The sequence below is a fragment of the Mesoplodon bidens genome (genome assembly GCF_964165515.1).
Source record: "Mesoplodon bidens genome assembly, chromosome: 1".
Lineage (NCBI taxonomy): Eukaryota > Metazoa > Chordata > Mammalia > Artiodactyla > Ziphiidae > Mesoplodon > Mesoplodon bidens.
Window position 1 is genome coordinate 27,722,456 of NC_138176.1, and position 27,069 is coordinate 27,749,524.

General features: G+C 46.4%; 3 protein-coding genes and 1 pseudogene across 5 annotated transcripts; 2 read left to right on the forward strand and 2 right to left on the reverse strand.

The window, feature by feature from the left end:
* Positions 1 to 91: 91 nt before the first annotated feature.
* ELOVL3 (ELOVL fatty acid elongase 3) lies at positions 92 to 3,285 on the reverse strand. Its single transcript, XM_081242552.1, has 4 exons — positions 2,948 to 3,285; positions 1,865 to 1,996; positions 1,101 to 1,252; positions 92 to 845 (listed from the first exon to the last, which is right to left on the reverse strand). The coding sequence occupies exons 1-3, from the start codon at positions 3,046 to 3,048 to the stop codon at positions 1,138 to 1,140; spliced, it is 348 nt and encodes a 115-aa protein (XP_081098678.1). The 5' UTR covers positions 3,049 to 3,285; the 3' UTR covers positions 92 to 845; positions 1,101 to 1,137.
* Positions 3,286 to 4,231: 946 nt separating this feature from the next.
* LOC308624193 (formylglycine-generating enzyme-like) lies at positions 4,232 to 7,769 on the forward strand (annotated as a pseudogene). The gene is made up of 2 exons: positions 4,232 to 4,273; positions 6,649 to 7,769. The product of its transcript is annotated as a formylglycine-generating enzyme-like (transcript).
* Positions 7,770 to 15,321: 7,552 nt separating this feature from the next.
* Positions 15,322 to 26,782, reverse strand: NOLC1 (nucleolar and coiled-body phosphoprotein 1). 2 transcript variants are annotated; one of them, XM_081245727.1, is made up of 13 exons: positions 26,616 to 26,782; positions 23,372 to 23,427; positions 23,118 to 23,257; positions 22,889 to 23,019; positions 22,311 to 22,476; positions 20,863 to 20,993; positions 20,588 to 20,732; positions 20,143 to 20,271; positions 19,756 to 19,866; positions 19,019 to 19,663; positions 18,729 to 18,835; positions 18,463 to 18,555; positions 15,322 to 18,286 (listed from the first exon to the last, which is right to left on the reverse strand). In XM_081245727.1, exons 1-13 carry the CDS (start codon positions 26,733 to 26,735, stop codon positions 18,128 to 18,130), a joined length of 2,133 nt encoding a protein of 710 aa, XP_081101853.1. In that variant the 5' UTR covers positions 26,736 to 26,782; the 3' UTR covers positions 15,322 to 18,127. The 2 variants fall into 2 exon arrangements, with proteins under 2 accessions (XP_081101853.1, XP_081101852.1); XM_081245726.1 differs by having other exon boundaries at positions 23,118 to 23,260.
* On the forward strand, positions 21,000 to 22,298 carry LOC308619982 (ubiquitin-ribosomal protein eS31 fusion protein-like). Its single transcript, XM_081239312.1, has 2 exons — positions 21,000 to 21,337; positions 21,539 to 22,298. The coding sequence occupies exons 1-2, from the start codon at positions 21,071 to 21,073 to the stop codon at positions 21,824 to 21,826; spliced, it is 555 nt and encodes a 184-aa protein (XP_081095438.1). The 5' UTR covers positions 21,000 to 21,070; the 3' UTR covers positions 21,827 to 22,298.
* Positions 26,783 to 27,069: the final 287 nt, after the last annotated feature.

Consider the following 27,069-nt stretch of genomic DNA (forward strand, 5'->3'; position numbering starts at 1 on the left):
CCTCTTAAGCTTCTCACCCACTGCCAGCAGCCCTCCTCCATCACAGCAGTCCCCTTATTCCTCCAATTCCCCAAACCTCCAAAACCTTGTTGAAATCTTTAATTTAAAAAATAGAGCAAGAAGAAGAAAGATTTCTGGAAATATAGATCACTCAGCTCTGGGGAGCCTCCTCAGTCCCACTCCATCCCAGGGACTGTTTGGCCTTCACATTAAAAACAGAAACAGCAAAGTACTAGATCACACCCCCACCCCAGGGGTGACACTTCTTGACTGTCATAACCTCCTGCCACCTTGGGGTACACATCCCGTGGGGAAACCACGCAGAAAAGGCATCTTAATTATTTTCCCAAACCTAAGCCCAGCCCCTCAATGCCCTGGGGAGGAGAGAGCTCGGGGCTCCTTCTTTTCTGCAACCCTTCACTGGCTCTTGGTCTTGGCCTTGACCTTGGTAATTACATAGTTTTGGTGGAAGAACTGGACAAAGAGGAGGAAATAGGTTGTATACAAGATGAAGGACAAGAAGAGGTGTTCCTTTGTGGTATGGCATCCCTGTTCCTGTCTCCAGATGTAAGTCAGGATACCGACAGTAGCTCCCATAAACACCTGCAGGATTTGTAGGCTGGTGATGAGCATGGGAAACCACCTGGGGGGCTTTACTTTGGCAGCCTTCAGAGTATAGTAGGTGTACATAATGGCATGTACACCGTAGTTCATGGTCATGAACCAGCCGCCTGCAGCCACCTTGTTCTTGTATCCAAAGCTCTTGTACACTAGCTCTGTGCTGTGGTGGTACCAGTGCACAAAGATGAGTGGCTGCTTACACAGGATGATGAAGGCCGTGTCTCCTGGGAGATGGGGAGTCATAGCTGGCATACCACCCAGTGTTGGGACCACCCTCCGCACAGGACGTGGGGGCACATGGGGAATTATCAGGGCAGGGAGAGGGGTCTTTGTGGCAGAGAATCTAAGGAGGGGTTTGGGTGAGAGGTGTTGTTAGGACCCAGGGGTGGGGAAGGGACTTTCCATGTGATGGGTAAGGGGGGGCCCTGAGGAGGGGTGCAGTTGACCGGACACCAGAGAGACAAAGCCTTGCCACTCACCAAGTTCAACGATCTTGCTGAGAACAAAGAGGCAGGATCAGAATTTGATTATGGGATTATCGGTGAAGATGAAGAAGCATACAGTTTTCTTTAGGCTCCCCCTAAGTAGCACGGTCCCCATATAGCTCCATGTCCTCACTGCCCCAAGGATACTGAAATGGGACAGAGGAAAAGGGTATAAGGGTCATTCCCAGGCATCAATCTACGCTTCACCTGGTCAACTTCCACCACCTCCCCACCCTCCATAGGGGATGGGTCACAGCTTCTGAGATCCTGTGGCCAACCTGGTAGAGCCAACCAGTTATCTAGAAGACATGAAGGCTAGGGAAGGACGAGGGAGTGCTGGAGATTGGGACTGAAAGTTGAGTTAGGGAATAGGGCTCATGGGATGGGAGGACATGGGTGGCAGGATGGGGGGTGATCGAAGGAGTTTGCGGGGGCTGGGGAAGTTATTGGAAGGTCTTGGGAGAGGGTATTAGATGCAGAGAGTATTAGAGGCTGGGGAAACTGCTGGAAGTACCAAGACTCCATGAGCACAAGAGGACTTGTGAGAGGAGCAGAGACGGCCAGTTTGGGGACTGGAGAAGGAAAACGGGAATATGGGAGGAGGGTGGAACCTGAGGAGAGAAGTTAGAGCTGAGAGAATGGGATAGGGAGAGAGTTAGGGGGCAACTTGGGGAGTTGATACAATTGAGGTTTCTAGAAAGTTTTTAGGGATAGAATGTGGGTCTAGGGTCTATAAGATGGGTTGGGGGGGGTCTTACCTGAAGATTGCAAGGCAGAATGACCAAAGGATGAGAGGTCCCTGCGGGTTGAAACCCTTCCGTGCCTTCATGTAGTTCTGCCCCACAAAGACGAGCAGCAGGTAGATCAGAGCTATGGTGAATGAGGTTGCCCTGGCAGGCAGAAGGGAGAGGGGATGGGCTTATGGGTAGATGCTGGTTAGAGGAATGCCCACTCATATCTCTAGGTGAGTGCTCTGGGTTGGAGTCCTACTTCTGCCATTTACTAGCTGTGTGACATTGGAAAAACTACTTAGTTTTCTGAGCATTAGTATTCCCCTTATTTTGTAAGAGGGGAATACCACTCCTCTCCTGACAGTGTTAATATATATAAAGTACCTAGCACAGGGCAGGGGCTATGTCCAAGTTTTCTGTGATTACTGCTCTCTCAATGGGGTTGGGAGTGGGTGACAGCTGCTGACTCATGCCTAGAAGCAACCCAGGACTGTGGTGTAAGAAGAATGTGGCAACAGCTTCTGCCTGGTTGGGTCATGGCAAATTGGCTGGAGCACAAAGTCAACCCACAAACACCTCTGGGGAGCTCTTGGGCAAAGCCTGAGGAAATTTTGTAAGAGTATCTAGATTTTGTCTCCTTCTCCACAGCAGGTATGATGGAGCATTTGAGGAACAAGATGATAACTGTGAAGGGGCAGGCTGTCCCCGGGTACCAGCACTATGCACGCATGCGCACACATGCGGCCACAAAGGATGGAGAGTCATCTATAAGGTGGGTGCGAGTAGGAGTTCAGATCAGCTCCATTCTTCAGAGACCAGTTCTCACTACACTCTTTCCTCTTGGTTTCTATCTCCTCCCACATTCCTCACCCCATCCTCTTATTTCTGCCTTCCTTTCTTCCAGACCTAACTTCTTTGAGGTGCCACACTACCTGCACCTTGGACAACGGGTACGTAAAGCCAGTACTGGGGAGCCCGATACCTTCGCTCTTTAGCAAAATCACTGTGGATATTCTGTGTATCGCCCTCCCCCTCTTCCGCCAATCCCCCCAAATAGCAGTCATCAGAGTTGGGCCCCTGACGCGGCTCTTCCCCTTCTCCAGGTCTCACCAGTACTCCTCCAAAACGGGCCTTATGTCCTGGAACAGCTCGAAGTTGTAGGGCTGGAACATCTGCTCAACTTCATCTGAGATATTCATGGCTGTGACCATTTCGTTCTGCAGATGCTGAGGTCGGGAGCTTAGGGAGCTGGACAAGAGTTAGGGGACCGAGGATGGAGCGAACCTTGGGGCAGGACTGACCAGACCCAGAACCCAAGGAACTACGCGGCAAGCTGAAGAGCGTCAGATCCAGGCACGTGCGCTGCAGTCCAGCCGGCTTCCACCACCGCCGCCACTGCGGTATATAACGCGGAATTGCCAAAAGGCAGGCCTCGGAGGCTCGCGGCCCCCTCCCTGAGCCCGGCCATTATCCAATCCCGACCAAGATACGCCCCTGTCCCACCCCTGGGCCGCAGCCCGCTCTCTGATTGGTCATTCAATGGATGAGACTTCCCCAGAAGCCTCGCACTACAGTTGGCCTTCGCCACGCCCACCTCCCCATCTTTTTCTCCCCCAACACTTCCACTCCCACCTGCTTGGCTTAGCCATTGTGGCCTTGCTAGTTGCCAGGCTTCACCTGGCACTGCCGACTATAACTTTGGCCTCAGTTTGCTTTAATCCTGACCTACCTGGCAGTGAGCAGAGAATGGAGGTGTCCTCACTCTCTGGTGCCAGACATAGGGGTGTCAGTTTCCCACCTCCCCGAGACGCTGGGAAAGCCAGGCCTGGGATGAGGCTGGGTCAGGCTGGAGAAGGAGCAGCAAAGAGCCCCTCCCATAGTCCCACCTGCCTTGCTCAGGTCTGTAGTTGTGGGTGGGATAGAGATGAATTATAATGAGTTTTATTGTGGAGGTAGTTGATGTTTGTTGAGGCTGTTGTGGTTTCTTTACAGTTTCCTGAATTCCTGAACTGCTCCAGCCTGACACCCAGTAATAACCCTGGGGAGGGAATGGGGTCACCCTCTGGGCTTCTGGGATTATTGTCTTCAGGTTTCCTGGAGACCTCCTGGGATTTATAGAAGAGGAGATGCAGTGAATCTCCCAGTGTCCTGTGTTCTCCCCTAGTCTGTGCTTATCTAATCAAATCTACTTTTTCCTTGCCTGTATATCCAGCCCCAAGCAAATAAATATTTTAAAACTTTTAAGGCCTTACTTATTTCTCTCCTAGTCTTTATGAGAGTGAGGGAGAAATACAAGGCTTGAAGGCAGTTTGAGATAAGATGGAGATTTGCAAAACAAATGCTAAGATAATTAAATATAAAATATTTAAAACCACAAAGCGGCTATAAATGGCTATGTGCAGTAAAGCCCACAGGCTCTGTAGCCAGAGGACCCAGGTAGGAATTCCAGCTCCACTTCTCAGCTACTGTCTGAGCTGAGGGTGGAGTGAGAAGTCCTGCCCATGCTATCTAAATGACTCTCAAGTGCATCCCTTTGTCTCTGTTCCTCATCATTTCTCACCTGGTTACTACAGCCACTACCTTAGTCACGATAACTGGTTGCACCACCGCCTTCTCTAATATGGCGCTTTCTATTGCATTAGAATCAAAAAAGAATACCCAAACCTGGCTGATCATAGCATTCCTGAGCCCCAACCCCAGAGCCTCTGACCCAGTATGTGGTCTCGGACCATACTTTGAAAACCACCACTTTCTGTCCTCTCAGCCAAAAGAGGGTTCTCAAACGTAAATTGGATCAAGCTGCTTTCCTGCTTAAAAACTTACTGGCTCTCGATTGCTTCACACATAGCCTGACACTCAGAAGGTGATCAGCACACGTTTGATGGATCAATGAACAAATTAAAGAATGAACATTGCAAGAATAATACCAGCTAGGGACTTCCCTGGCGATCCAGTGGTTAAGACTCTGTGCTCGTAATGCAAGGGGCACAGGTTTGATCCCTGGCTGGGGAACGAAGATCCTGCATGCTGCACAGTACAGTCAAAAAAATTAAATTAAATAAAAAAAATTAAAAACATAGGTGTGGCCACCTGTTGGGATCTTTACTAATTGAAAAAAGAAAAACAAAACAAAACAGCTTAAAAAAAATAATTCCACCTAGGTGTTACAAGACCTGGATTCAAATATCAGCTCTACCATTAGTCATGCGATTTTAGGCAAATTACCTAACTTCTCTGAGACACAGATTCAATAAAATGTAGATAGTCATATTTGCCTGCCTACCTCACAAGGCTGGGGTCAGTATACAGGTCATATAATATCAATGAAAGGATATTATGGACTAGACACATGGAAATGTCAGGGTGAATCATTTGGGGAGGTTTACAAATGCATATGAGTATGTATACACAGTCCTGGGTTTCTCTCAAATAAAGATATTTTACATTGCCTTTCCCTGTGAAGTTTAATGGTGAGGCTTGAGGGAGGGGTGTGTGTAAGAAGGGAAGAAGAAGAAAAACCTCCAGAAATTATTTCCTAGGGGAAACCTTCCCTGACATTTGGACTTGGTCTGCTACCCCTGTTATATATAAATTGCTCTCATAGCATGGCATTTCTTTCATTCAATGAGAGTTTATAATTATGATTTCTTGATTAATACTTGTTTCCCCTACTAGTCCTTGAGCTCCATAAATGCAAGGAATATGTCTACCTCTCATTAGCTAACAGAAAGGTCTTTCTAAAACATACATTTGATCATGTCATTCTTCTTTAAGAACAAAAAAATCTTCAGGACAAAGTCAGATTCCTGAGGTTAGCCCTGACTTCCTTTCTAGCCAATGTCCCACCATTCTTCAGCCCCAGCGTTCCACATTTTAGCTATAATGGAAGAGTCGCAACCCCATAACACAGCACCATATTTTCAGACTTTTCAGCTCCTTTACCTCTCTCCATATTGTTCCCTCTCCCCACACATCATTTTCTCACCTGGACAAATCTTATTGTCCCGCCCTAGCTCTGAAGTCACTTATCCTGCAAAAGCCTAATCTCTTTCAGACAGGGTCAACCCTTCTCTTCTTTGTCTTCCACCCACAGGACTTTGCCCAAACAGCCTTCCAAGATTGTGCTTCTACCGAGGGAGTACAGTTAACCATGTATTTCCTATACTATCCTGGCTCCCACACCCTATCTCAAAGGGTCATTTTTGTTAGGTCACTCCCCCTCCGAGGGATGCACACAGCTCTTGGCACAGAGTGGGCACTCAAAATATGTCTGTTGCTTTGAACTGAGTAGGCACCTAAGAGGAAAAACAAACAATAAACATGTGTATTTTAAAAAATGCTCAATTCCTTAGTAATTAGGGAAATGCAAATTAAAGACTGTAAGCATAGTATGGTTCCAATTAACAGCCATTAAACCAAGTAAAAATTAAATACCCAGCGCTGGTCCAAGCTTTGGGTAACAGATACATTCACACCTGGCTAGTGGCCAGGTAAACTGCCATAATCCTTCTAGAGACACACTTAGGTCACACTTACCAAGAGCCAACTAGTTTGCTTTGATGCAGTCTCTCACCTAGGAATTTAAAACCCAGTGAAATAGAACAAAAGAAAAAAATATCTATGTGTATTAAAATACTTACGTCACTGGGACTTAAAAGAGCTGCAAACAATCCACTAATGAATGCTTAAATTATTAAATACTATATTACATACTAAGATTACAAAACAGCTTGCAGCTACCAGAACAGGAGAAACGTGAAACCACGTTTGTAAAATAACGTGAAAGAAAAACAATATTTAAAACTATCTAGGTCGTCCTCCTGCCGCTGCTCTTGGGCCGGGCGGCGCGTGGGGGAGGGGGACGAAGAGGCCAGGGAGAGGCTGTGGGCGCGGCTTCCCTCGCAGGCTCCTGGGGTTCTGGCACTCCCCAGCAGCCCGGGGCCCATGGCAGCTCGGCGGCCGCGCACCGCGAGGCGAATGCCCGGGGCTCGGTCCCCGGAGAGCCGCCGTTCCTACGCACCAAGGTGATCCCCATCCCTGCCGGAGTATTTACAGTGGGCACCAATGATCCTCAGATAAAGTAGGATGGGGAAGCACTTGCGAGGAGAGTTGCTATTGATGTCTTTTACATGGATGGCTATGAAGTCAGTAATGCTGAATTTGAGAATTTGTGAACTCAGCTCTGGCTATCTGACAGAGGCTGAGAAGTTCGGTGACTCCTTTGTCTTTGAAGAAATGTTGAGTGAGCAAGTGAAGTCTGATAGCCAACAGGCAGTTGCACCTGCTCCCTAGTTACCTGTTAAAGGCGCTAACTGGAGACACCCAGAAGGGGCCGACCCTACTGTTCTACACGGGCCAGATCATCACGTCTCCTACTGCACGTGGATGGGGAAGCGGTTGCGCATGGAAGCTGAGTGAGAATACAGCTGTCGACGAGGCCTGAAAAATAGACTTTTCCCCTGAGGCAACAAACTGCAGCCGAAAAGCCAACACTATACCAACTTTTGGCAGGGTGAGTTTCCTGTGACGAACACCGGAGCGGACGGCTTTCCGAGGAACCGCGCCTGTTGACGCCTTTCCTCCCAATGGTTATGGCTTATGCAATATAGTAGGGACGCCTGAAAGTGGACTTCAGACTGGTGGACCGTTTACCATTCTGTTGAAGAAACGATTAACCCAAAAGGCTTTCCCCTTCTGGGAAAGACGAGTTGAAGAAAGGTGGATCCTACGTGCGCCATAAATCCTACTGCCTATAGGTGTCGCTGTGCTGCTCGAAGCCAGAACACACCCGAGCTCCGCTTCGAATCCGAGATTCCGCTGTGCAGCCGACCGCCCACCACCGGCTAAAAGCCAAGAAGAGCCTTCCCGAATCCGAGAAGTCGTGTGTAACCTGCACACGGCTTCCATCAGAACGCTGAACAATCTCGTGTGAAGAATTCCCGCCCCGAGGTGGGTTACATGCCTGCCCGATGGCCAAAGGAACGCCACTGCCAGACCAAATCGCTGACTTGCATCAGCATGTGTGCTTTATCGTGTGGTGTATTTCACGTTTTACCTTTGAGAGTCTTTAAAAGAGGAAGGAAGTGAAGGGCACCCTGAGCTAGTTTCAGGAGGCCTGCCTTCTCCCCCTGCGGTTAGACCCCAGAGTCCCACACTTGACCTTCCTGGGCCTCAGTGACCTCATCTGTCCAGTGAGGGGATACGCAACATGATTTCTGAGGCTCTCTCCCCCTCACAGATTCTCTGAATATATCAGATTCTGTTGTGATTTCATAGTGAGAATTTACGACTTTTTTTTTTTTTTTTTTGCGGTACGCAGGACTCTCACCGCTGTGGCCTCTCCTGTTGCGGAGCACAGGCTCCGGACACGCAGGCTCAGCGGCCATGGCTCACGGGCCCAGCCGCTCCGCGGCATGTGGGATCTTCCCGGACCGGGGCACGAACCCGTGTCCCCTGCATCGGCAGGCGGACTCTCAACCACTGCGCCACCAGGGAAGCCCAGCAGTGATTTTTCATTTGAGAACACGGCAGTTTGGGGCTAGGAAAAATAAATACCTACTCTCATTCTCCACTTTCTTCTGATTTCCTGCAGGGGGACCCCATTGGCCAAAACCCAATCAGGAGCCAAAGAGCAGAGAGCCCAATGATGCAACTCCTAGAGGTCAACCTCCCTAGGCAAAGAGCCAGTGGAGAAATGTGGATAGTGTATATGGAGAGACAAATGCAAGATATCTGGCATATGTGACTAAATAAAAAGTAATCATCAAAAGAAAAGATACAATAAAGAAAGTAAGGCAAGACACAGAACTGGAGAAAATATCTATACAGCATAAAACCAACAAAGGAACTGTATCCAAAATATATAAAAAAACTCCCAAAAATCAATAAGAGAAAAACAGAAAACCCAACAGAAAAATGGATGAAAGACTTAAGTAGACACCTTCAGAAAAGGAACTCCAAACAGTCACTAAGTATATGAAAAGGTGTTCAACCTCATTAGTAGTCAGGGAAATTCAAATTAAAACCACAATAAGATATCACTCCACACCCAGAAGACTGGAGAAAATTTTGATTTGACGTGACCTACCTAGTGCTGGGGAGACTATGGAACAAAGGGAACTCTCTTGAGCTGCTGGTGGGAATGTAAATTAGTAAATACCTTTGGAAAATTGGCATTATATGGAAGAAGATGCACTTACCCTATGACCAGCACTTTCCCTTCTAGGTGTAAATTCAGGGAACTCTTGCACATGTACACCAATAGATACAAGACTGTTCACAGCAGCATCACAACTTGAATGCCTGTTAATAAGTGAATTAGTAAAGAAATGGAAGTATACAGTGAACTAGGACACATCAGAGAAATAAGCAAGTCATAGGAGAATACAGTGTGGTACAATTTACATAAAGTTTAAAAACAAGACTATATATTCCTTAGGGATATATATATATATATATAAAAGGCCCCTCTGTGCCAGGCATTAACCCTTTATTTGTTGGATTATAGAACAGTTCAAGGGAGGTGGTGTGTGTGTCTTAGGAAGAGGTCAAGGATTTGGAAATGAGAGGAGATATTCAGAGGGTACAGGCCAGCAACTATTTCCCAACCAGTATTAATATATTTCAATATTTTAACAATTGGTACTTATTAATGTTAATACTGGCTTAACATTCAGCCTTAACATACATACAGAAAGGGAATTTAACTGTGCTGGCAACATTCTGCTTATTAGGCTGAGAGATGGGTATGCAATTTTTCAATAAATTATTGTTTATACCTTTTGCATTTCTTAAATATTAACTAATACATTTTAATTTCACTTAAAATATATGTCACAGTTTACAGTAGTAAAAATAAGATGCTTTGCACGGCTTGCGGGATCTCATTTCCCCAACCAGGGATTGAACCTGGGCCATGGCAGTGAAAACCCAGAATTCTAACCACTAGGCCACCAGGGAACTCCCAAGACACAGTTTAAAATTTAAGAATATTATTAATTGCATCATGTTAGTGAGGAATTATGTGCTTTGTACTCGTTCGTCAAGTTGAGATCTAGCTTGAAAACAGAATTTGAGCTCCAGTTTAAGTTAGGGTTTTTTTTTAAGCACTTTATTTCTTCCTAATCACAAAAATTCTAACTCACAAGAATAAGGCATCTGGAAAGACAGCAAGTGTTGAGTGGCTGTCAGATGATTCTCTCTGGTTAAATTAGACTGAGAAATTATAGACTAATTTATCAACGATGAAAGACTACCTTGGGACTTCCCTGGTGGTGCAGTGGTTAAGAATCCGCCTGCCAATGCAGGAGACAGGGGTTTGAGCCCTGGTCCGGGAAGATCCCACAGGCTGCGGAGCAACTAAGCCCATGCGCCACAACTACTGAGCCTATGCTCCAGAGCCCGCGAGCCACAACTACTGAAGCCTGCGTGCCTAGAGCCCATGCTCCACAACAAGAGAAGCCACTACAATGAGAAGTCCGCACACCGCAATGAAGAGTAGCCTCCACTCGCTGAAACTAGAGAAAGCCAGTGCACAGCAACGAAGACCCAACACAGCCAAAGATAAATAAATAAATAAATAAATTTATTAAAAAAAAAAAAAAAAAAAGGAAAGACTACTTTGAGTTCCTTAGTATGTTGATGAGCATATCCTAAATTCTAAGGTTGAATATTTCAGTTTGGGAGACGAAAAACAAATGAATAACTGGAAGAGTGTTTTTTTATGTTCTGGTACAGCATTTGACTATAGTTTTTAAACACACAAAAAAGAAAAGGTCATCTATTTCTTATCCTTGAGTGAGTAAAATCATCAAGTGCTAAGAAGTGTCAATCTCTTGGCAATAGAGACCTAATCACCAATTTGATCTTCTTAAGCATCTTGACATCTTAGCCAGTACTTTTATAGTTCCAACATTTTTTAAAATTGAAGAATAGTTGATTTACAATGCTGGGTTTAATTTATGCTGTACAGCAAAGTGACTCAGTTATACTATATATACTTTTCATTCTGGTTTATCACAGGCTATTGAATGAATATAGTTCCCTGTGCTATACAGTACAAAGTTGTTTATCCATCTTGTATATACTAGTTTGCATCTGCTAATCCCAAGCTCCCAATCCTTCCCTCCCCTACCCCCTCTCCCCCTTGGCAACCACAAGTCTGTTCTCTATGTCTGTGAGTCTGTTTCTGTTTCATAGATATGTTTGTGTTGTGTTTTAGATTCCACATATAAGTGATATCATATGGTATTTGTCTTTCTTTCTTACTTCGCTTAGTATGATCATCTCTAGGTCCACCCACATTGCTGAAAATAGCATTATTTCATCCTTTTTTATGGCTGAGTAGTATTCCACTGTATATATACACCACATCTTCTTCATCCATTCATCTATTGATGGACACTTAGGTTGCTTCCATGTCTTGGCTATTGTAAATAGTGCTATGAACACTGGGGTACATTGTATCTTTTTTTTTGCCACATGCACATGGCTTGTGGGATCTTAGTTCCCCGACCAGGGATCGAACCCGCGTCCCCTGCAATGGAAGTGCAGTGTCTTAAACACTGCACCCCCAAGGAAGTCCTGTTTTTTAATTAGAATTTTCTCTGCATATATGCCCAGGAATGGGATTGCTGGATCACATGGTAACTCTATTTTTAATTTTTTAAGGAACCTCCCTACTGTTTTCTATAGTGGCTGTACCGATTTTCATTCCCACCAATAGTGTATGAGGGTTCCATTTTCTCCACACCCTCTCCAGCATTTATTATTTGTATGAGAGTCACTCTTAATGCCTTACTCTTCCTCACTGCTCCCCTACCTCCACCCCACCAACGAAGTTCTAGTTTTTTTCCTAAATATTTCTCAAATCTATCCACCTCTCTCCATCTTCTCTATCTTGGCACCACTTTAATTCAGGTCACCAAAATGATCTCTCTCCTGGCCTACTGTAGTAGCCTAACTGGTCTCCAAATATTCGCTACAAATCCCTTCCGTCTATTCTCATGCTAACCACATTTGGCTTTTCAGCATGCAAATCTGACTGTCACCAGCCTTTAACATATTCAGTGATACTGACGGAATATTTAATGTTAGTTGATTACTGTCTGTATTGGTAATTCTTTTATATATTTGAAATTTTCCCTAATAAAAAAAAATGATACCCACACATACACTCACTGTTACGTACTGAATGTTTGTGTTCCTCTGCCCCCCAGAATTTATATGTTGAAGCCCTAACTCCCAACGTGATGGTAACAGTAAGCAGGGCCTTTGGGAGGTAATTAGGTTTAGATGAGGTAAGGAGGGTACAGCCCCGTGATGGGATTAGTGTCCTAGTAAAAAAGGGATCAGAGAGCTGGCTCTGTCTCTCCCTGCCATGTGAGGACACAGCAAGAAGCCTTCTGCAAGCCAGGAAGAGAGTTCTCACCAGAAACCAAACAGGCCTGCATCTTGATCTTGGACTTCCCAGTCTCAAGAACTATGAGAAACACATTTCTGTTGTTTAAGGCACCCAGGCTACGGTATTTTGCTATGGCAGCCCCAGATGACTAAGACACGCACACACTCTTCAACAGCTTCCCATTGCCTTCAGAATAAAACCTTAAACATGCCTTACAAGGCTCTACATGCCCCGGTCCCTGCCTCCCTCTCAAGCCTCATCTTATATTGCTCTCCTCCTTCCTCTGCCTTTCAGCTGCATAGGCCTTCTTTCATTCTGGGGTCTCCATCATGTTCCCTCTCACCAAAAGGCCTTTGCACATGCTGTGCCTTCTCACTGAAAAAAACACACAGCCCTGCTCATCTTGCACCACTGAGATAGGCTGGGACCTGGGACCCTTTACTGGAGTGCTTGCACCTAGACAAGCCACAGAATACCAAGAAACTATAAGGGACTATGAACAATAAGACACTAAAAGATGACAAACCAACTGCCACTTCTGAGGAGCCGGGAGCAAAAGCAGGGTACTGTGCATGATCCCAGCACTGCCAAGCGGGTGGGCAGACCACCTAAGCCACCCCTTCAGCCTAACCCACCCATCCGCCCCCACCCTCACACAGCTTAAGGAACAAGCCCACTCTCCTCGGAGAGCGAGCAAGGGAACCTGTTACTTGTTTTCCTTCCCTTGTGCTACAGCATGAGTCCCAATAAAGCCTTGCCTGAATACCTCGTATGGCCTCTTATCAACTTCTATTGATTAAAGAGTCCAAGGACCCAAGTCAGTAACATCAACACCTTCACCTAATTAACTCTCACCTTCAAGTCTGGGCTGAAACATCACTTCCTCAGTGAAGGCATCTATTACCACAGTGACCCTATGTCCTGACTTGCCTGGGAAAGTCTCAATCCACACCTGTTCCTCTCAGCCTAATTATCAATCTCTCTCCCTTCATTCTCAAAAACATCCCAGTTTAGGGACTTCCTGGCTGTCCAGTGGTTAAGACTTCGCCTTCCAATGCAGGGGGTGCAGGTTCGATCCCTGATCAGGGAGCTAGGATCCCACATGCCTCCAGGCCATAAAACCAAAACATAAAACAGAAGCAATATTGTAACAAACTCAGTAAAGACTTTAAAAATGGTCCACATCAAAAAAAAAAAATCTTAAAAAAAAAAGCATCCCTGTTTAGATGATAAATTACATGGCTACCCAGTCCGTGAGGAAGTCTCACCACTATGTGGGCTACTTTCCCCTGTCACACGTGCTCATAGCTCTTTGTACCTTGCCCTCATTGTACTGAAGTTTATATTTATACATTTATTTGTGTGGATTAATATCTTTGCCCCTCATTAGACTGGGTAAACTTTGGTTGCTGGGACTGGGTCTGGTTTTTTGTTCATTCATGATTGTGTCTGCAACATCTCTCACAAATTATGTGCCTGGCATATAGTAAACACTCATATTTGCTGAATGGATGAACTTCTGTGTCTGATAGGCTGATTTACTGAAATACTCTGTACCCTACCTACCCTCCAACACACTTCGAAGATGGAAGCCTGGCATATGTTCTCCTCAATCCTGCTGGGAGAGGAGGGGAGAGAGTCGAGAGAGCACCAGGGCCTCTGAGCTCCCAGGCATAGGCAGGACACAGGTCTGCAGTTTCCATAAGCAGTGGGACCTGTGGCTGGCCCCCCTTATGGGAGCTCCAGTGCCCTGTTGGACCTGAGGGGAAAGTTGGGAGTTCCACATGAACATCAGGGTTCCTCTATGAGCCACGTTGCCTGTTGCTGGTTTTCAGGTAACAGATGACCTCTCATAGATGACAGACTCTCCTCTCCACTCTCCAGAACCAAGGGTCCTCAAATGAGGGCCTATGTCTTATTCATCTCTGTAGCCAAAGGCTCATAGCAGGTGCTCCGAATTCGTTTAAAGTTAAGCGGGGTAAGACAATGCCAAGCTTCAACTAGAGTCCAGCTCCCTGCAGTGTGCAAGGGCCCCACCTACTGGCCTCTTCAGTAATTGCAGACAGCTTAAACCAGCTTGGCATGAGGCAGGGGATGAGAACTCAGTTGTCAGTAGGGGCTTTGCTTTCCCTGCAGCTGTATTTAGTGCCAGGAGCACTGCATTGGACTAGCAATCCCCTAACACACTCAGGAGAACAAAATAAAGTATTAACTCCTCACTTGGGTACAAAAGGCCATTGCTATTGAATCCTCAGACAGTATTATCCTGCCCCTACTTACCACACACCCTCCACCTGATCCATCCTAAAGGCTCTCTTCTCCCACTGGAAACATTTCCTCTTCCTTGCATGGTATGTGCCTTCTTCATACCTGGCAACTGCTACTCTCCTCAGAATCCTGGGCCAAGGTCAGTCTTTTGTTGCTGTCCCCTTGGGGGTGCTACTCTGGCCCTTGGTGACAGGACTCAGCATGGTGTACAGAACTGTTCCCATCTCTGACTTCCCCTATTAGACACTGAGCTCTCAGGGAGTTCTATGGCTGGTACACAGTAGGCATTCAAACACTCTTAGTATTTCAGAGCCCCCAAATACTAAGGCTGAGACACCATGATCTAGTTAATATCCACCTAACAGGGTTGGGTGGTAGTGAGGATATAACTTGTGAAACATAAAGCCACAAAAGGATACTGGAAAGTCTCCTGCTTTGTGTCCATATGAGGTACACCAGAGATGGGCATGAGCCATCATGTGTGTGATTCACTTAACGTGTGGATTTCAGCAACACTGCCAGAACCCATAAGCATAGGTAGGAATTCAGGTCCCTGAAACTAAACAATGAAATGGATAAATTAAATGTGGTATATACATACAATGGAATATCATGCAGCCTTGAAAAAGGAGATCCTGCCACATGTTACAACATGAGTAAACCTTGAGGACATTATGCTAAGTGAAATAAGCCAGTCACAAAAGGACAAATGAGGTCTGATTCCACTCATATGAAATATCTAAAGTAGTCAAAATCATAGCAATCTGTTGCACAACAATGTCAGTACTAACACTAATGAACTATACACTTAAAAGTGGTTAAGATGGCAACTTTAATGTTATATTTTTTACCACAATTTTAAAAAACTGAGCATTTTCATTTATCCAAGTGGCAAAGATCAACTTGGTTAACTGTTGGCAAGAGGGCAAGCAAAGAGGTACTGTGTCATAAAGTATTGTTGGAACTACAAGTTGGTACAATGGTTTTGGAGAGCAATGATGAACAAACATTATATGTACACATCCTCTGACCCAACAATCACTTAGACTATTTCCTATCAAAATGCCCACACAAATACTCAGTGTCTCACATATAAAATATCCACTATGGCACTATTTATAATAACAAAACACTAAAACAACCTGAACAGCTACCAATAAGGTACTACTTAAAATAATTTATGCTACTTCCATGAAATGGGGTCATTAAAAAAATATGAGCTCCAAAGTTATGAAACACTGCATACAGCAAGCTACTCCATATGTGTGAGGAGAAAGGAGAGAGGATGCATGTAGTAGTACACACAGAGAAACTCTCTGGAAAGAGACAAAAGAATCAAGTCCCAGAAAATGGGGATAAAATGGAAATTTAATTTTTACTTTATACTATTAGATTTAACAAGTACATTTGAAAATGAAAACATAAGGGGAGGAAAGAAAAATTACCAACTAATTTCTTTTCAAATACTCTTAGATTAGTGGTTTTCAGCTCTGGTTGCTCTTTGGAATCTTTAGGAGCTTTAAAAAATCTTAACTCCCAGAATCCACCAGAGAGCACCAGGATCTGACTCAACCGATCAGCAGATGGGTCCCTGGGTATCAGTGTTTTTAAAAGATCCCCAGGTAATTCTAATTTTCAGCCAGTGTTGTGAAGTCACTGATTTAGGCCAGGGTTTTGCAAACTGTAAAAGGCCAGATAGTAAACATTATATCCTTTGTGGTCACATAAAGTCTGTCATTTTTTTTTTAAAGCCTTTAAAAAAATGTAAAAGCATTCTTAGCTCCTGAGCAACACAAAAACAATCCATGGACTGGATCTGGTCCATGGGCCATTTTGCCAATCCCCAATTTAGACTACGCACAGGCTGGTCTATTGCCTGGACAAGGCACCATGAGACAAGGTACCATGAGATAAGGAATAGTCAAGAAGGCTCCACAGTGAACCCACAGGTCTGGGCCCCAGCCCTCCAACTGGCACCCAAGTTGTTCTGTTTTGAGTGGAGGTGGGAGAGCTTTGGACTCACATTAATAAAACTCCCAAGATACATTATAAACCAGCCAGCTTATTACTTTTTAGTAAGATGTAGAACTTTTACCATGCAGACTGAATATGTATGTCAGCGTGAAGAGCACATTTTCTTCCTAGAGGTAGTGACACAGAAAACCAGGTTATCTGTGGAACCCAAACAAGGGGAAGCTAACCTTCAGTTACACCTCATCCATAACGCTAGGGCACACTTTCCCAACACAGGGACAGACCAGCCCCAGAGAACTTGGAGAACTCGTTGACGTTCCTCCCCGTCTTACTCTGGCTGAGCACTGCCAACAGTCATCTCCTACAGCTTTATCATCAGCCTGCTTGGCCTAAGGGTCATCTCTCTGCTCACTGTTTTTTACCGTTACCTCCACCGTTTCTGAGAGTCAAGGTTCTGAAGGGGGCACAGCAGTTGCTCCCGTGCACCAACTACAAGACACAATAATCCTGTTAGGATGCTCTCGCAACACCACTCTAACTCAAGTATTACCAGATAACATGCTTTGTAACGATTCTTCTCATCCTCCATTTACAGGTTACCTATAAATTCACTTGAATAATGTAACTTAATTCCTACTGAGGATTAAGGTTTTTAATTATAGGTTTTCTTCTTTCACTTTCTTGATCAGTGATTCCCAACCATGCAGGAGTTAATGAAACCAAGAAACTAATTTTGTGTCACCACTGCTACCAAGACAGAAATACCAAGTGATATGTGCTTTTCAGATTAAATTAACGCTATTTTGTTCTCTAAAATGTAAAAAAATAAGATGTAGCCCTCAACTTAGTAATCGACACTCTTAAAGGTCAAGCCAATCAAAAATTGTCTTTGAACAATAAAAAGGTTTATGCTTTCAAATTAAAAAGCACATATTGCAAACATTATGTAATAATAAAATTACAGCAAATGAAATATTCAGACTGACCCCACGGCATTCACACCACACCAGAATTTTGCCTGAAACAAAACAGTAAATTTTATCCCCCCAAGTAGGTAGGTCCATGCTGGTTGAACACTTCAGTCCTAGACCCCACAAATGAGGCACATAGTTCATGCTTAACAGATACATACATTAACCATTCTTAACCACCCCTCACCAGGGCCCTGACGGGTAGGAAGGATGAAATGTGGACACAAGCACTCCCATAGACAGAATTCTCCAATTATAAAAATTCATACATGTGACCTTTACCACATCTAGGAAGATAGCTGAGATTTTAATCTGTGAACCCACCTCTGAAAACCACAACAAAAATCAGTAAGAAATGATTTAATGTAAAATATACAAATTTCTCAGTATGAGAACTTCCACAAACAGGGAGAATGACAACTAAAACAATTTTTCTTAAAAAAGAACACTCCCCTTACCTTGTCCTTGCTACCCAACACTCAAAAACAAATCTGTACAAAACCACAAACACCGAAAAGGACCTTAGAGGATGTTACAACGCAAAGCCTTCAGACGTAATCTAAACTGCTCTCCTCACCGAGACCCTCCCCCGATAGAGCTGAGGGTTCCCAGGTCCACTGGGGAAAGTGAGTGGTCTCAGATCATCACCCCTGCTGTGCTACAGATGGTCCACGGTCACTCGCTGTCAAACTTAACAGAATTGACTTGGACAGAGATGGAGCCTCCCCGGTAACTGCCCCGCTTCTTCTTGGTTTTCTCGTGCCGGAAGGATTTGCCTTTGGTGAACTTCAGAACTTGATTGGCTCGCTCCCCCCAGTCTCCGGTTGCACCCCGCTGGTAAGTAGAGACAGGTGGTTAGCACACAGAAGGACAAGGCCAGGGCCCTGTCAGTTTCTTCTCCCTGCTCCAGGCAACCCGAACCCAGAGAACCTCCCACCAACCAGAACCAAAAGCTACCCCCTCTCTCACCCCACCCCCTCAAGAATGGTGAAGACCCTCTCTCTCCTCACCTTGGCGTCAAAGGAATTGTCTGCCACTCGAGCATCCACCTGAATTTCCTCCTCCCTGATCCTTCGGAATGGGGAGGATCCCCTTCGTTCTCCCTGGAGAAGAATGAAGTAGGAAATTCAGGATGGAGTGGTCACATAACAGGAAGGCCCTACTGAGCTACACCCACAGCACGTATGCCAGGCCAGGCAAAGAGCTGTCAAGGTGCTTTGCAATTTTTCTTTCTACTCTAAACGCTGGCTCTTGAGAGGAAAATAAGACAACTTACTTTATTCCTTTTAGGAAATGTGTTGGGGGTCTGGGGCTTTATCTTCTTGGCTGGAGGAGTCTCTGCCTCCTTAGCAACCTCACTCTGCTTCCACTTCTTTCCTGAACCTACAAAACAAAAAGCCAGACTCAGGAGATCAGTTTCCTGTCCGTCGTCCCAGGGTCCCACACTGAGGGCCCCCAACTAACTGGAAGCCAGTCATGGGCCTCGGCTCCCTATCCCACCCCCAAGAGTAGAGCACATCCTGATTTGGGGGACAAACCCAGGAGGCAAGTTCTTTGGATACAGACCTGGCTTAGCAACTGCCACTGCTGTCTTTTTCTTGCCCTCCTCCTCCTCGTTGCTGTCCTTGTCTGCTTTTCCATTCTGGGCAGTCAGTGCAGAGGTGCCATTGGCCTTGGCGGCTTGTGGTCTTGGAGTGCCCTTGCCCTTGGGCTTCTCCTCTTCCTCCTGCTCACTGGAGTCCTCAGAGGAAGAAGTGCTGCTGCTCTCGGCCTTTGCTTTCTTCACACAGGCTGGTTTGGAAGGGGCTACAGTTCCCCCTGCCTTCTGTGGCTTCTTTTTGGCTGGGGGTTTAGGCGTCTTCTCTTCCTCGTCTTCCTCGCTGCTGGAGCTGTCTGAATCAGAGCTGCTGTCCCCACCACCCTGAGAGGCCCGCTTGGCAGGCAAAGATGGAGCTGCTTTGGCCATCACCTTGGACTTAGGGGTGGCTACATTCTTCTTCGTCTTCTCCTCCTCACTAGAACTGCTTTCCTCCTCGCTGGAGGTGCTATCAGCCTTTCTGGTCAGAGGCTTCTGGCCACTGGCTGCAGGCTGCTTGGGAGTCGTAGCTGGCTTAACCGCAGACTGCTTGGGAGTGGCAGCTGGCTTACCTGAGGAATTCTTGGTGGTACTGGCTGGCTTAGCAGGAGCTTCATCCTCAGAACTGTCGGAGTCTAGACAGAGAGAATGGAGTGAATTTCTCCCCAAATCAGACTGAGGGGAGCCCTTGGAGCTCCCACTGCCCTGAGGGCCTCCTATGCCTTACCTGAGCTGTCTGAAGAGCTCTCTGCTGCCTTCTTTGCTGGAGCTGGTTTAGTAGTTGCTTTGGAGATGACTGCCTTAGCTGGGGGTCTCTTTTCTTCCTCAGAACTTGAATCTGGAGAGAACCTATGGCATTAGGCTGGGTCCAGAGTCCCAGTCCAACCAGGGGCAACGAAAAGAAGGATGCAGGGAGTTCCCTGGTGGCCTAGTGGTCAGGATTCCAGGCTTTCAGTGCTGTGGCCTGGGTTCAATCCCTGGCGAGGGAACTGAGATCCCAAAAGGCGTGCGGCACAGCCAAAAAAAAAAAAAAAAAAAGCACAAGGGACAGCAGCATTTCCCTCCCTACTCCTCATACACTCCCCAGACCCACTCACCACAGGTGATGACTCACCAGACTCATCACTGCTGTCCTCACTGCTCTCCACAGGCTGCTGCTTCTCTGCAGCTTTCTTGGGAGCCTGAATTCCCAGGGACTTCTTGGGTGGGGGAACAGAAGGCGGGGGAACTGAACTATAGGGACCTGTTTAAAAGGGACAGTGTGGTGGTTTTAAAATATGTACACACATTCTTTGATACTGCTTCCTTCTATAAATGGAGCTTAATTCCCTATCCCTTGAGGGTGGGCTAGGATTAGTGACTCATTTCTAACAAATAGACTACGGCAGAGATGATGGCATGCCATTTCTGAGTCTAGGTTATAAAAGGCAACGTGGCTTTCTCCCTTCTCTGGGAGAAGCTGGCTGACACATGCCAAGGTCCACGTGGTGACTGCAGAGGTCCTCCTGCCATTGGGCCCTGGTCACAGTCGTGCAGCTTGACTCCCCGTGTCCAGTCACCTGGTTTTTTCTTCATGGGTTTTTTCTTCTGCTCTTCCTCCTCCTCCTCCTCACTGGAGGAGTCCTCACTGCTAGAACTCTTTTGGGCAGGAGTGGCAGCTGCTTTCACTGGGGCCTTGGCCACAACTTGCTTTTTAGGTACAGTCTGCATCACAGAGAGAAAATCAATTACCACAGGAAAATACTGACCCAACCAATCCTGCCATGCAATGGAGACGCCCCCAATCACCTCCATCCCCAGTCCCTTCTTTCCTGCTAGAAATTAAGGCCCATACCTTCTTAGATACGGCTGCTGCCTTCTCCTCCTCTGAGTCATCATCACTGCTGCTGCTGCTACTGCTGCTGCTGCTATTACTACCAGCTGCTTTGCCATTGACTACTTTAGGTGCTGGACGAGCTGGTGTACCTAAGAAAAAAGAAATAACGTAAGCGAGTATAAAGACAGCTTTCGGATCTGCCATCTGCAGTGGCGCCGCCGCCAAGATGCAGATTTTCATGAAGACCGTCACTCTCAAGGTTGCACCTTCAGATACAATAGAAAATGTAAAGGCCAAGATCCAGGATAAAGAAGGAATCCCTCCTGACCAGCAAAGACTGATCTTTGCTGGCAAGCAACTGGAGGATGGCCATACTTTGTCTGATTACAACATTCAAAAGGAGTCCACGGGCTTCCCTGGTGGCGCATTGATTAAGAATCCACCTGCCAATGCAGGGGACACGGGTTCGAGCTCTGGTCCGGGAAGATCCCACATGCTGCAGAGCAACTAACCCCGTGTGCCACAACTATGTGCCCGCTCACCTAGAGTCCGTGCTCCGCAACAAGAGAAGCCACTGCCATGAGAAGCCCGCACACAACGAAGAGTAGCCCCCACTCGCCGCAACTAGAGAAAGCCCGTACGCAGCAATGGAGACCCAACTCAGCCAAAAATAAACTAAATAAATTAAAAAAAAAAAAAAAAAGGAGTCCATTCTTCATCTGTGTGGAGACTTCGTGGTGGTGCTAAGAAAAGGAAGAAGTCTTACACCGCTCCCAAGAAGAACAAGCATAAGAGAAAGAAGGCTAAGCTATCTGTCTTGAAATACTGTAAGGTGGATGAAAATGGCAAAATCAGTCGCCTGCGTCAGGAGTGCCCTTCAGATGAATGTGGTGCTGGAGTTTCCAAAGCCAGCCACTTTGACAGACACTGTTGTGGCAAATGTTGTCTGATCTATTGTTTCAAGAAACCAAAAGACAAGTAATCGTATACTGGTTAATAAAAGACATGAACTAATGAACAATAATAAAAAGGAGTATCAAGACATTAAAAGGCCATAAAAACCTTCCTATTAGCGTGGAACTTAGGAGTCTGTCAATTCTCTTGCCTTTGGAGGAAGCATGAAGGAGAATGCTGTGGTTTACTACATCAAAGGATGAATTTCTTGCCCAATTTCAGGAATAAACCTGTCTTCCAAAAAAATGATGCAAAGTATTTGAATATGCCCTCTGAAGTTTTTAAAACATGTTTTCCCTCACTGCAGACTATTTCTGTAGTTAGTAGTCCCTAACTATAAAACTTTTTACTTACTAGGAAAATGTTTCTTTTTTAAAAAAAAACGACACCAGTCAATACCTCTAGTTCAACAACCAGTGCCATTTCACTCCTGTGCTGAATTAAGGAATTTTCACATCAGTCCCCAGGGCAACCTGGTCCCCAGTCCAGCCTCCTAGGAACATAAACAATACCTGGTTTGGCTAGGGCTTTAGCCTGAGCTTTAGCTGCCATGGGTGTTGTCTTTGGCTTCTGGTTCTTTGGCACCTCATCCTCTGAGCTTGAGTCAGAATCAGAATCAGAGCTCTTGGCCTTCTTAGGAGGAGCTTTGACTGTCTTGGCTTGGGGCTTAACTCCCTTCTGTGAGAAAACACACAACCAGGAGAATCAGCAAGAGTTTCAGGGCACCCAAAGGACATCCTAAGGTAGAAAGCTTCCTAGGTGCCCCCTTTTTTAGGCCTTGTCCCTGCCATTCCCTGTCCAGAGTTCCCTGTACCTGTCCATAAAACATATTCTCTTACTCTTGGAGTCCCTGACAGTATCCCAGAGAAACCCAATACTGCCAGGGAAGCAGAACGGGTTGAATTTCCTCTAGATTCAGGGCTCAACTTCAACCTCACATAATCCTTCCCAAACCTCATACTTCTACAACCTCCTTGAAAAACCATGTAATCACCTGTTGTATACCTAATACCATCAAGCTAAAAGCCAAGATTTTAGTTTTTTCTTTTCCAATCCCTTAGCAATCCCTTTCCTTCTCAAAGTTGCAAACCTGGACAGGCTTTTTCTTTTTGTCCTCCTCCTCATCATCACTGGATTCTTCACTGCTGCTGCTGCTCTCTGATTTCTTGACTGCAGCCTTTCCAGGATGCTGAAGCAGACTGGCCCGCTTGGCAGGTACAGCTGAACAAAAGTACAGGTCCCAGTAAGAACCAGCCATTTGGAGCACAGACAGGCTCCAAATCCTTTTCCTGGAACCACAACTCCCTGCTGGGTCTTACCAGCTTTCTTAGCGGGAGGTCCTTGGGCTTTTTCCTCCTCGCTGCTGTCCTCACTGCTGTCACTGGATGAAGTCTTCTTCTTAGCCTTCTTAGTCACTGGTCCATTTGCCTGTAACTTCCGCTTTGGGGCCTTGGTGGACCTGCTGAGGTAGATTAGGCTAACTCCTGGGGAATCAGGACCTTCCCAAACCAAAGAACACAGTCCAGCCTACTTGGGGGGAGAAAACAGCCACACTAGCACAGAGAAGACTTACTTGAGCCAGAAACTATAGATGTCCAAGAGGGAAGAGGCGTTGGCATCCTGCTGGGTCTGTAAGAGAAAAGAGAGAGAGCAGGGTACGAAAGTTTTAATTTGATATAAATGTTACATCTCTCTAAGACTTCTCCTACTTGCATAAATTAGGAGAAAAATATTCTATTTATGTATTTCCCAGTTTTTGGTATCAAAAACTTGGGCTATCCCTGTAGTCTCTAGCACCATCTATCTATTCCCCCACCTGTCAATCCTATTTATCAAAGCCTTTTAAAAACGTACATTCCCTTTACTCTAGCAGTGTACTAAGAATTTATCCTTACCCATGAACCAAACATCTACACAGGAGGATGTTTGTGGCAACGTGGTTTATAATTCTCAATCACTGGAAACCATCCTCCAAGAGAAGATTAGTAAAAATCTATGTTACATATTCAGTACATAATTGCATTCAACTATTACACTGATTATAGATTATGAGTTGGTGTCCAAAAAAAATGGCAAGGCATTAGAGTATATACAAAAATACAGGCTCAAAGTTAGATGAGTAGATGTGAAACTCACCTCTGCCAATTACTAATGTGTGACCCTGAGCAAATCACTTAATCTGGGACTTCTCTGGTGGCGCAGTGGTTGGGAATCCGCCTGCCAATGCAGGGGACACGGGTTCGAGCCCTGGTCCAGGAAGGTTCTACATGCCGCGGAGCAACTAAACCCGTGTGCCACAACTACTGAACCTGTGCTCTAGAGCCCTCGAGCCACAACTGCTGAGCCTGCATACCACAACTACTGAAGCCCGCGCACCTAGAGCCCGTGCTCCACAAGAGAAGCCACCGCAATGAGAAGCCCACGCACCGCAACAAAGACCCAATGCAGCAAAAAATAAATAAAGAAAAATTAAAGAAAAATAAATCATTTAATCTTTCTGAGACTGTTTCCTTCTCTATAAGATTGACGACACTACACATCTTATTAACTTGTTGAGAAGATAAGAAATAATGCATATAAGGGGCTTAGCATCTGGAAATAGCATCTTGCCCTTAGTAAACCCTCCACAGAGATTAGTTTTTGTCACATAAAAAAGATTTCTGGGCTTCCCTGGTGGCGCAGTGGTTGAGAGTCCGCCTGCCGATGCAGGGGGCGCGGGTTCGAGCCCTGGTCCAGGAAGGTTCTACATGCCGCGGAGCAACTAAACCCGTGTGCCACAACTACTGAACCTGTGCTCTAGAGCCCTCGAGCCACAACTGCTGAGCCTGCATACCACAACTACTGAAGCCCGCGCACCTAGAGCCCGTGCTCCACAAGAGAAGCCACCGCAATGAGAAGCCCACGCACCGCAACAAAGACCCAATGCAGCAAAAAATAAAGAAAGAAAAATTAAAGAAAAATAAATCATTTAATCTTTCTGAGACTGTTTCCTTCTCTATAAGATTGACGACACTACACATCTTATTAACTTGTTGAGAAGATAAGAAATAATGCATATAAGGGGCTTAGCATCTGGAAATAGCATCTTGCCCTTAGTAAACCCTCCACAGAGATTAGTTTTTGTCACATAAAAAAGATTTCTGGGCTTCCCTGGTGGCGCAGTGGTTGAGAGTCCGCCTGCCGATGCAGGGGGCGCGGGTTCGTGCCCCGGTCTGGGGGGATCCCACGTGCCGCGGAGCGGCTGGACCCGTGAGCCATGGTTGCTGGGCCTGCGCGTCTGGAGCCTGTGCTCCGCAATGGGAGAGGCCACAGCAGTGAGAGGCCCGCGCACCGCAAAAAAAAAAAAAAAAAAATTCTGATTCTGAAAGGCCCAATTCCATCCAGCCCACTCTCTGCAGCCTCCCTAACAGTCAAAACAGTTCCAATATGAAAGCAGCTGTATCAGATCACATGGCAGGCTGTCCCAGCTTAAGGTAGCCCTTTCTGAGGCCGATCTGACTCTCAACTTGCGTAGCCTGATTCTACCACAAAGAACAAGCCTATCTTCTTAGTCAAAGACTAAGACCGCTAAGGACTACCATACCACTCCACTCTACCCTCAAGGTGTTTTCTCATGCAGTCATGTCTGCTTTCCTTGAGATGTAGATTCCAAACCTTTCACATTCCTGGTCATCTTCCTTTTACTTGTTTTTAGAACATCCTAAGGTACGATAACTAAGATAACAGCTTTCACTCACTGATGCTTCCTGAGCACCAGGCACCGGTATTGCCACTCTGTATATGTACATATGATGTTACTCACAAAAATCCAAAAAGTGGATGATGACATCCCCATAGAAGTAGAAACAGATTCAGGGACGTTAAGCAAGCTGCCTGGATCATACATTTCAAAAGTGGCAGAGGGGGCTTCCCTGGTGGCACAGTGATTAAGAATCCGCCTGCCAATGCAGTGGACACGGGTTTGAGACCTGGTCTGGGAAGATCCCACATGCCACGGAGCAACTAAGTCCGTGCACCACAGCTACTGAGCCTGCGCTCTAGAGCCTGTGAGCCACAATTACTGAAGCCCGTGTGCCTAGAGCCCGTGCTCCGCAACAAGAGAAGCCACAACTAGAGAAAGCCCGTGCACAGCAACAAAGACCCAATTCAGCCAAAAATAAAAAAATAAAATAAATAAATTTAAAAAAAAAAAAAAAAAAAAAAAAGTGGCAGAGGCTGTTCCCAAACCTAGACTTGTCTGATGCCAGAAATCAAAGATTCAAGCCAACAGCTATGCCTGCTTTGTAGAGAGAACTATGATGCTCAATCCTGCTTCAGTAAAACGAAAAGCAGAACCCTGCCTTTACTCGTTCATTTTCTTCTTTAATAACAAAAATCCCAGCCTTCATTATTTCTAAAGCAATTTTACTTATCTTTTGAGTCCCGGGTAAATTCGATTGAGGTCAAGTCACGCTCGGCATCAGCCAACATAAAGCCCAAAGAACTAGGAGCCTCCAATGCCTCCAGTGGGGCACGACGCTGCCGCCTCGCCGCACTCCGCCAGCCACGTGACCTAGGCCACGAGGTTCCCACGCTGCCACCGCCGCCCCACTCACCAGAAAAAAAGCAACAAAGCTCAGCGCCATGTAGTGAGACATCGTGGAAGAGACGCTGAGACTCCAGGCTTTCCGGCCACCGCCGAGAGCTCGGCACAAAGGCCTGGCAGACACTGGGCTGGCGGACCCCACAGACCTCCCTACCTGCAAACCTAAGCATGTCAGGGCCCGGAGCCCCTGTGGTCATCCCACCCCAGCCCATGAATCATGCCCGGGACTCACAGCGCCTGTTGCCTTGGCGAACTTGTTGGCCACATCCGAGAGCTGGTTATCGCGCAGAAAGCCGAGCACGAGGGGATACAGGTCGCTGGGAACCACGCGGCGCAAGCCGGCGTCAGCCATCCTCTCGGTAATACGCGTCACTACCGTTGCCGACGCACGCGACTCAGGAACCCGGAAGAGGAGGGGTAGGGGCGGACCCGCGTGACGCCATCGCGCCGCGCAGCGCACGGCGGAAGGGGCGGGCACACTCCGCAGAGTAGCCCCGCCCACACCCCCGAGGCAGGGTAAAGGCGAAATCTACTAACGCTTTCCGGTGCCGCGAGTTTCGCCATCTTGGTAAGGGCGGAGCCCGCCGGTCGGCTTTGTGAAGGAAGAACCCTGACGTCAGGGGTCACGCCCTCAGCCGCGGCGGGAAAACTTCGGACTTCCCGCGCCCTTTTTGATGGAACCACCT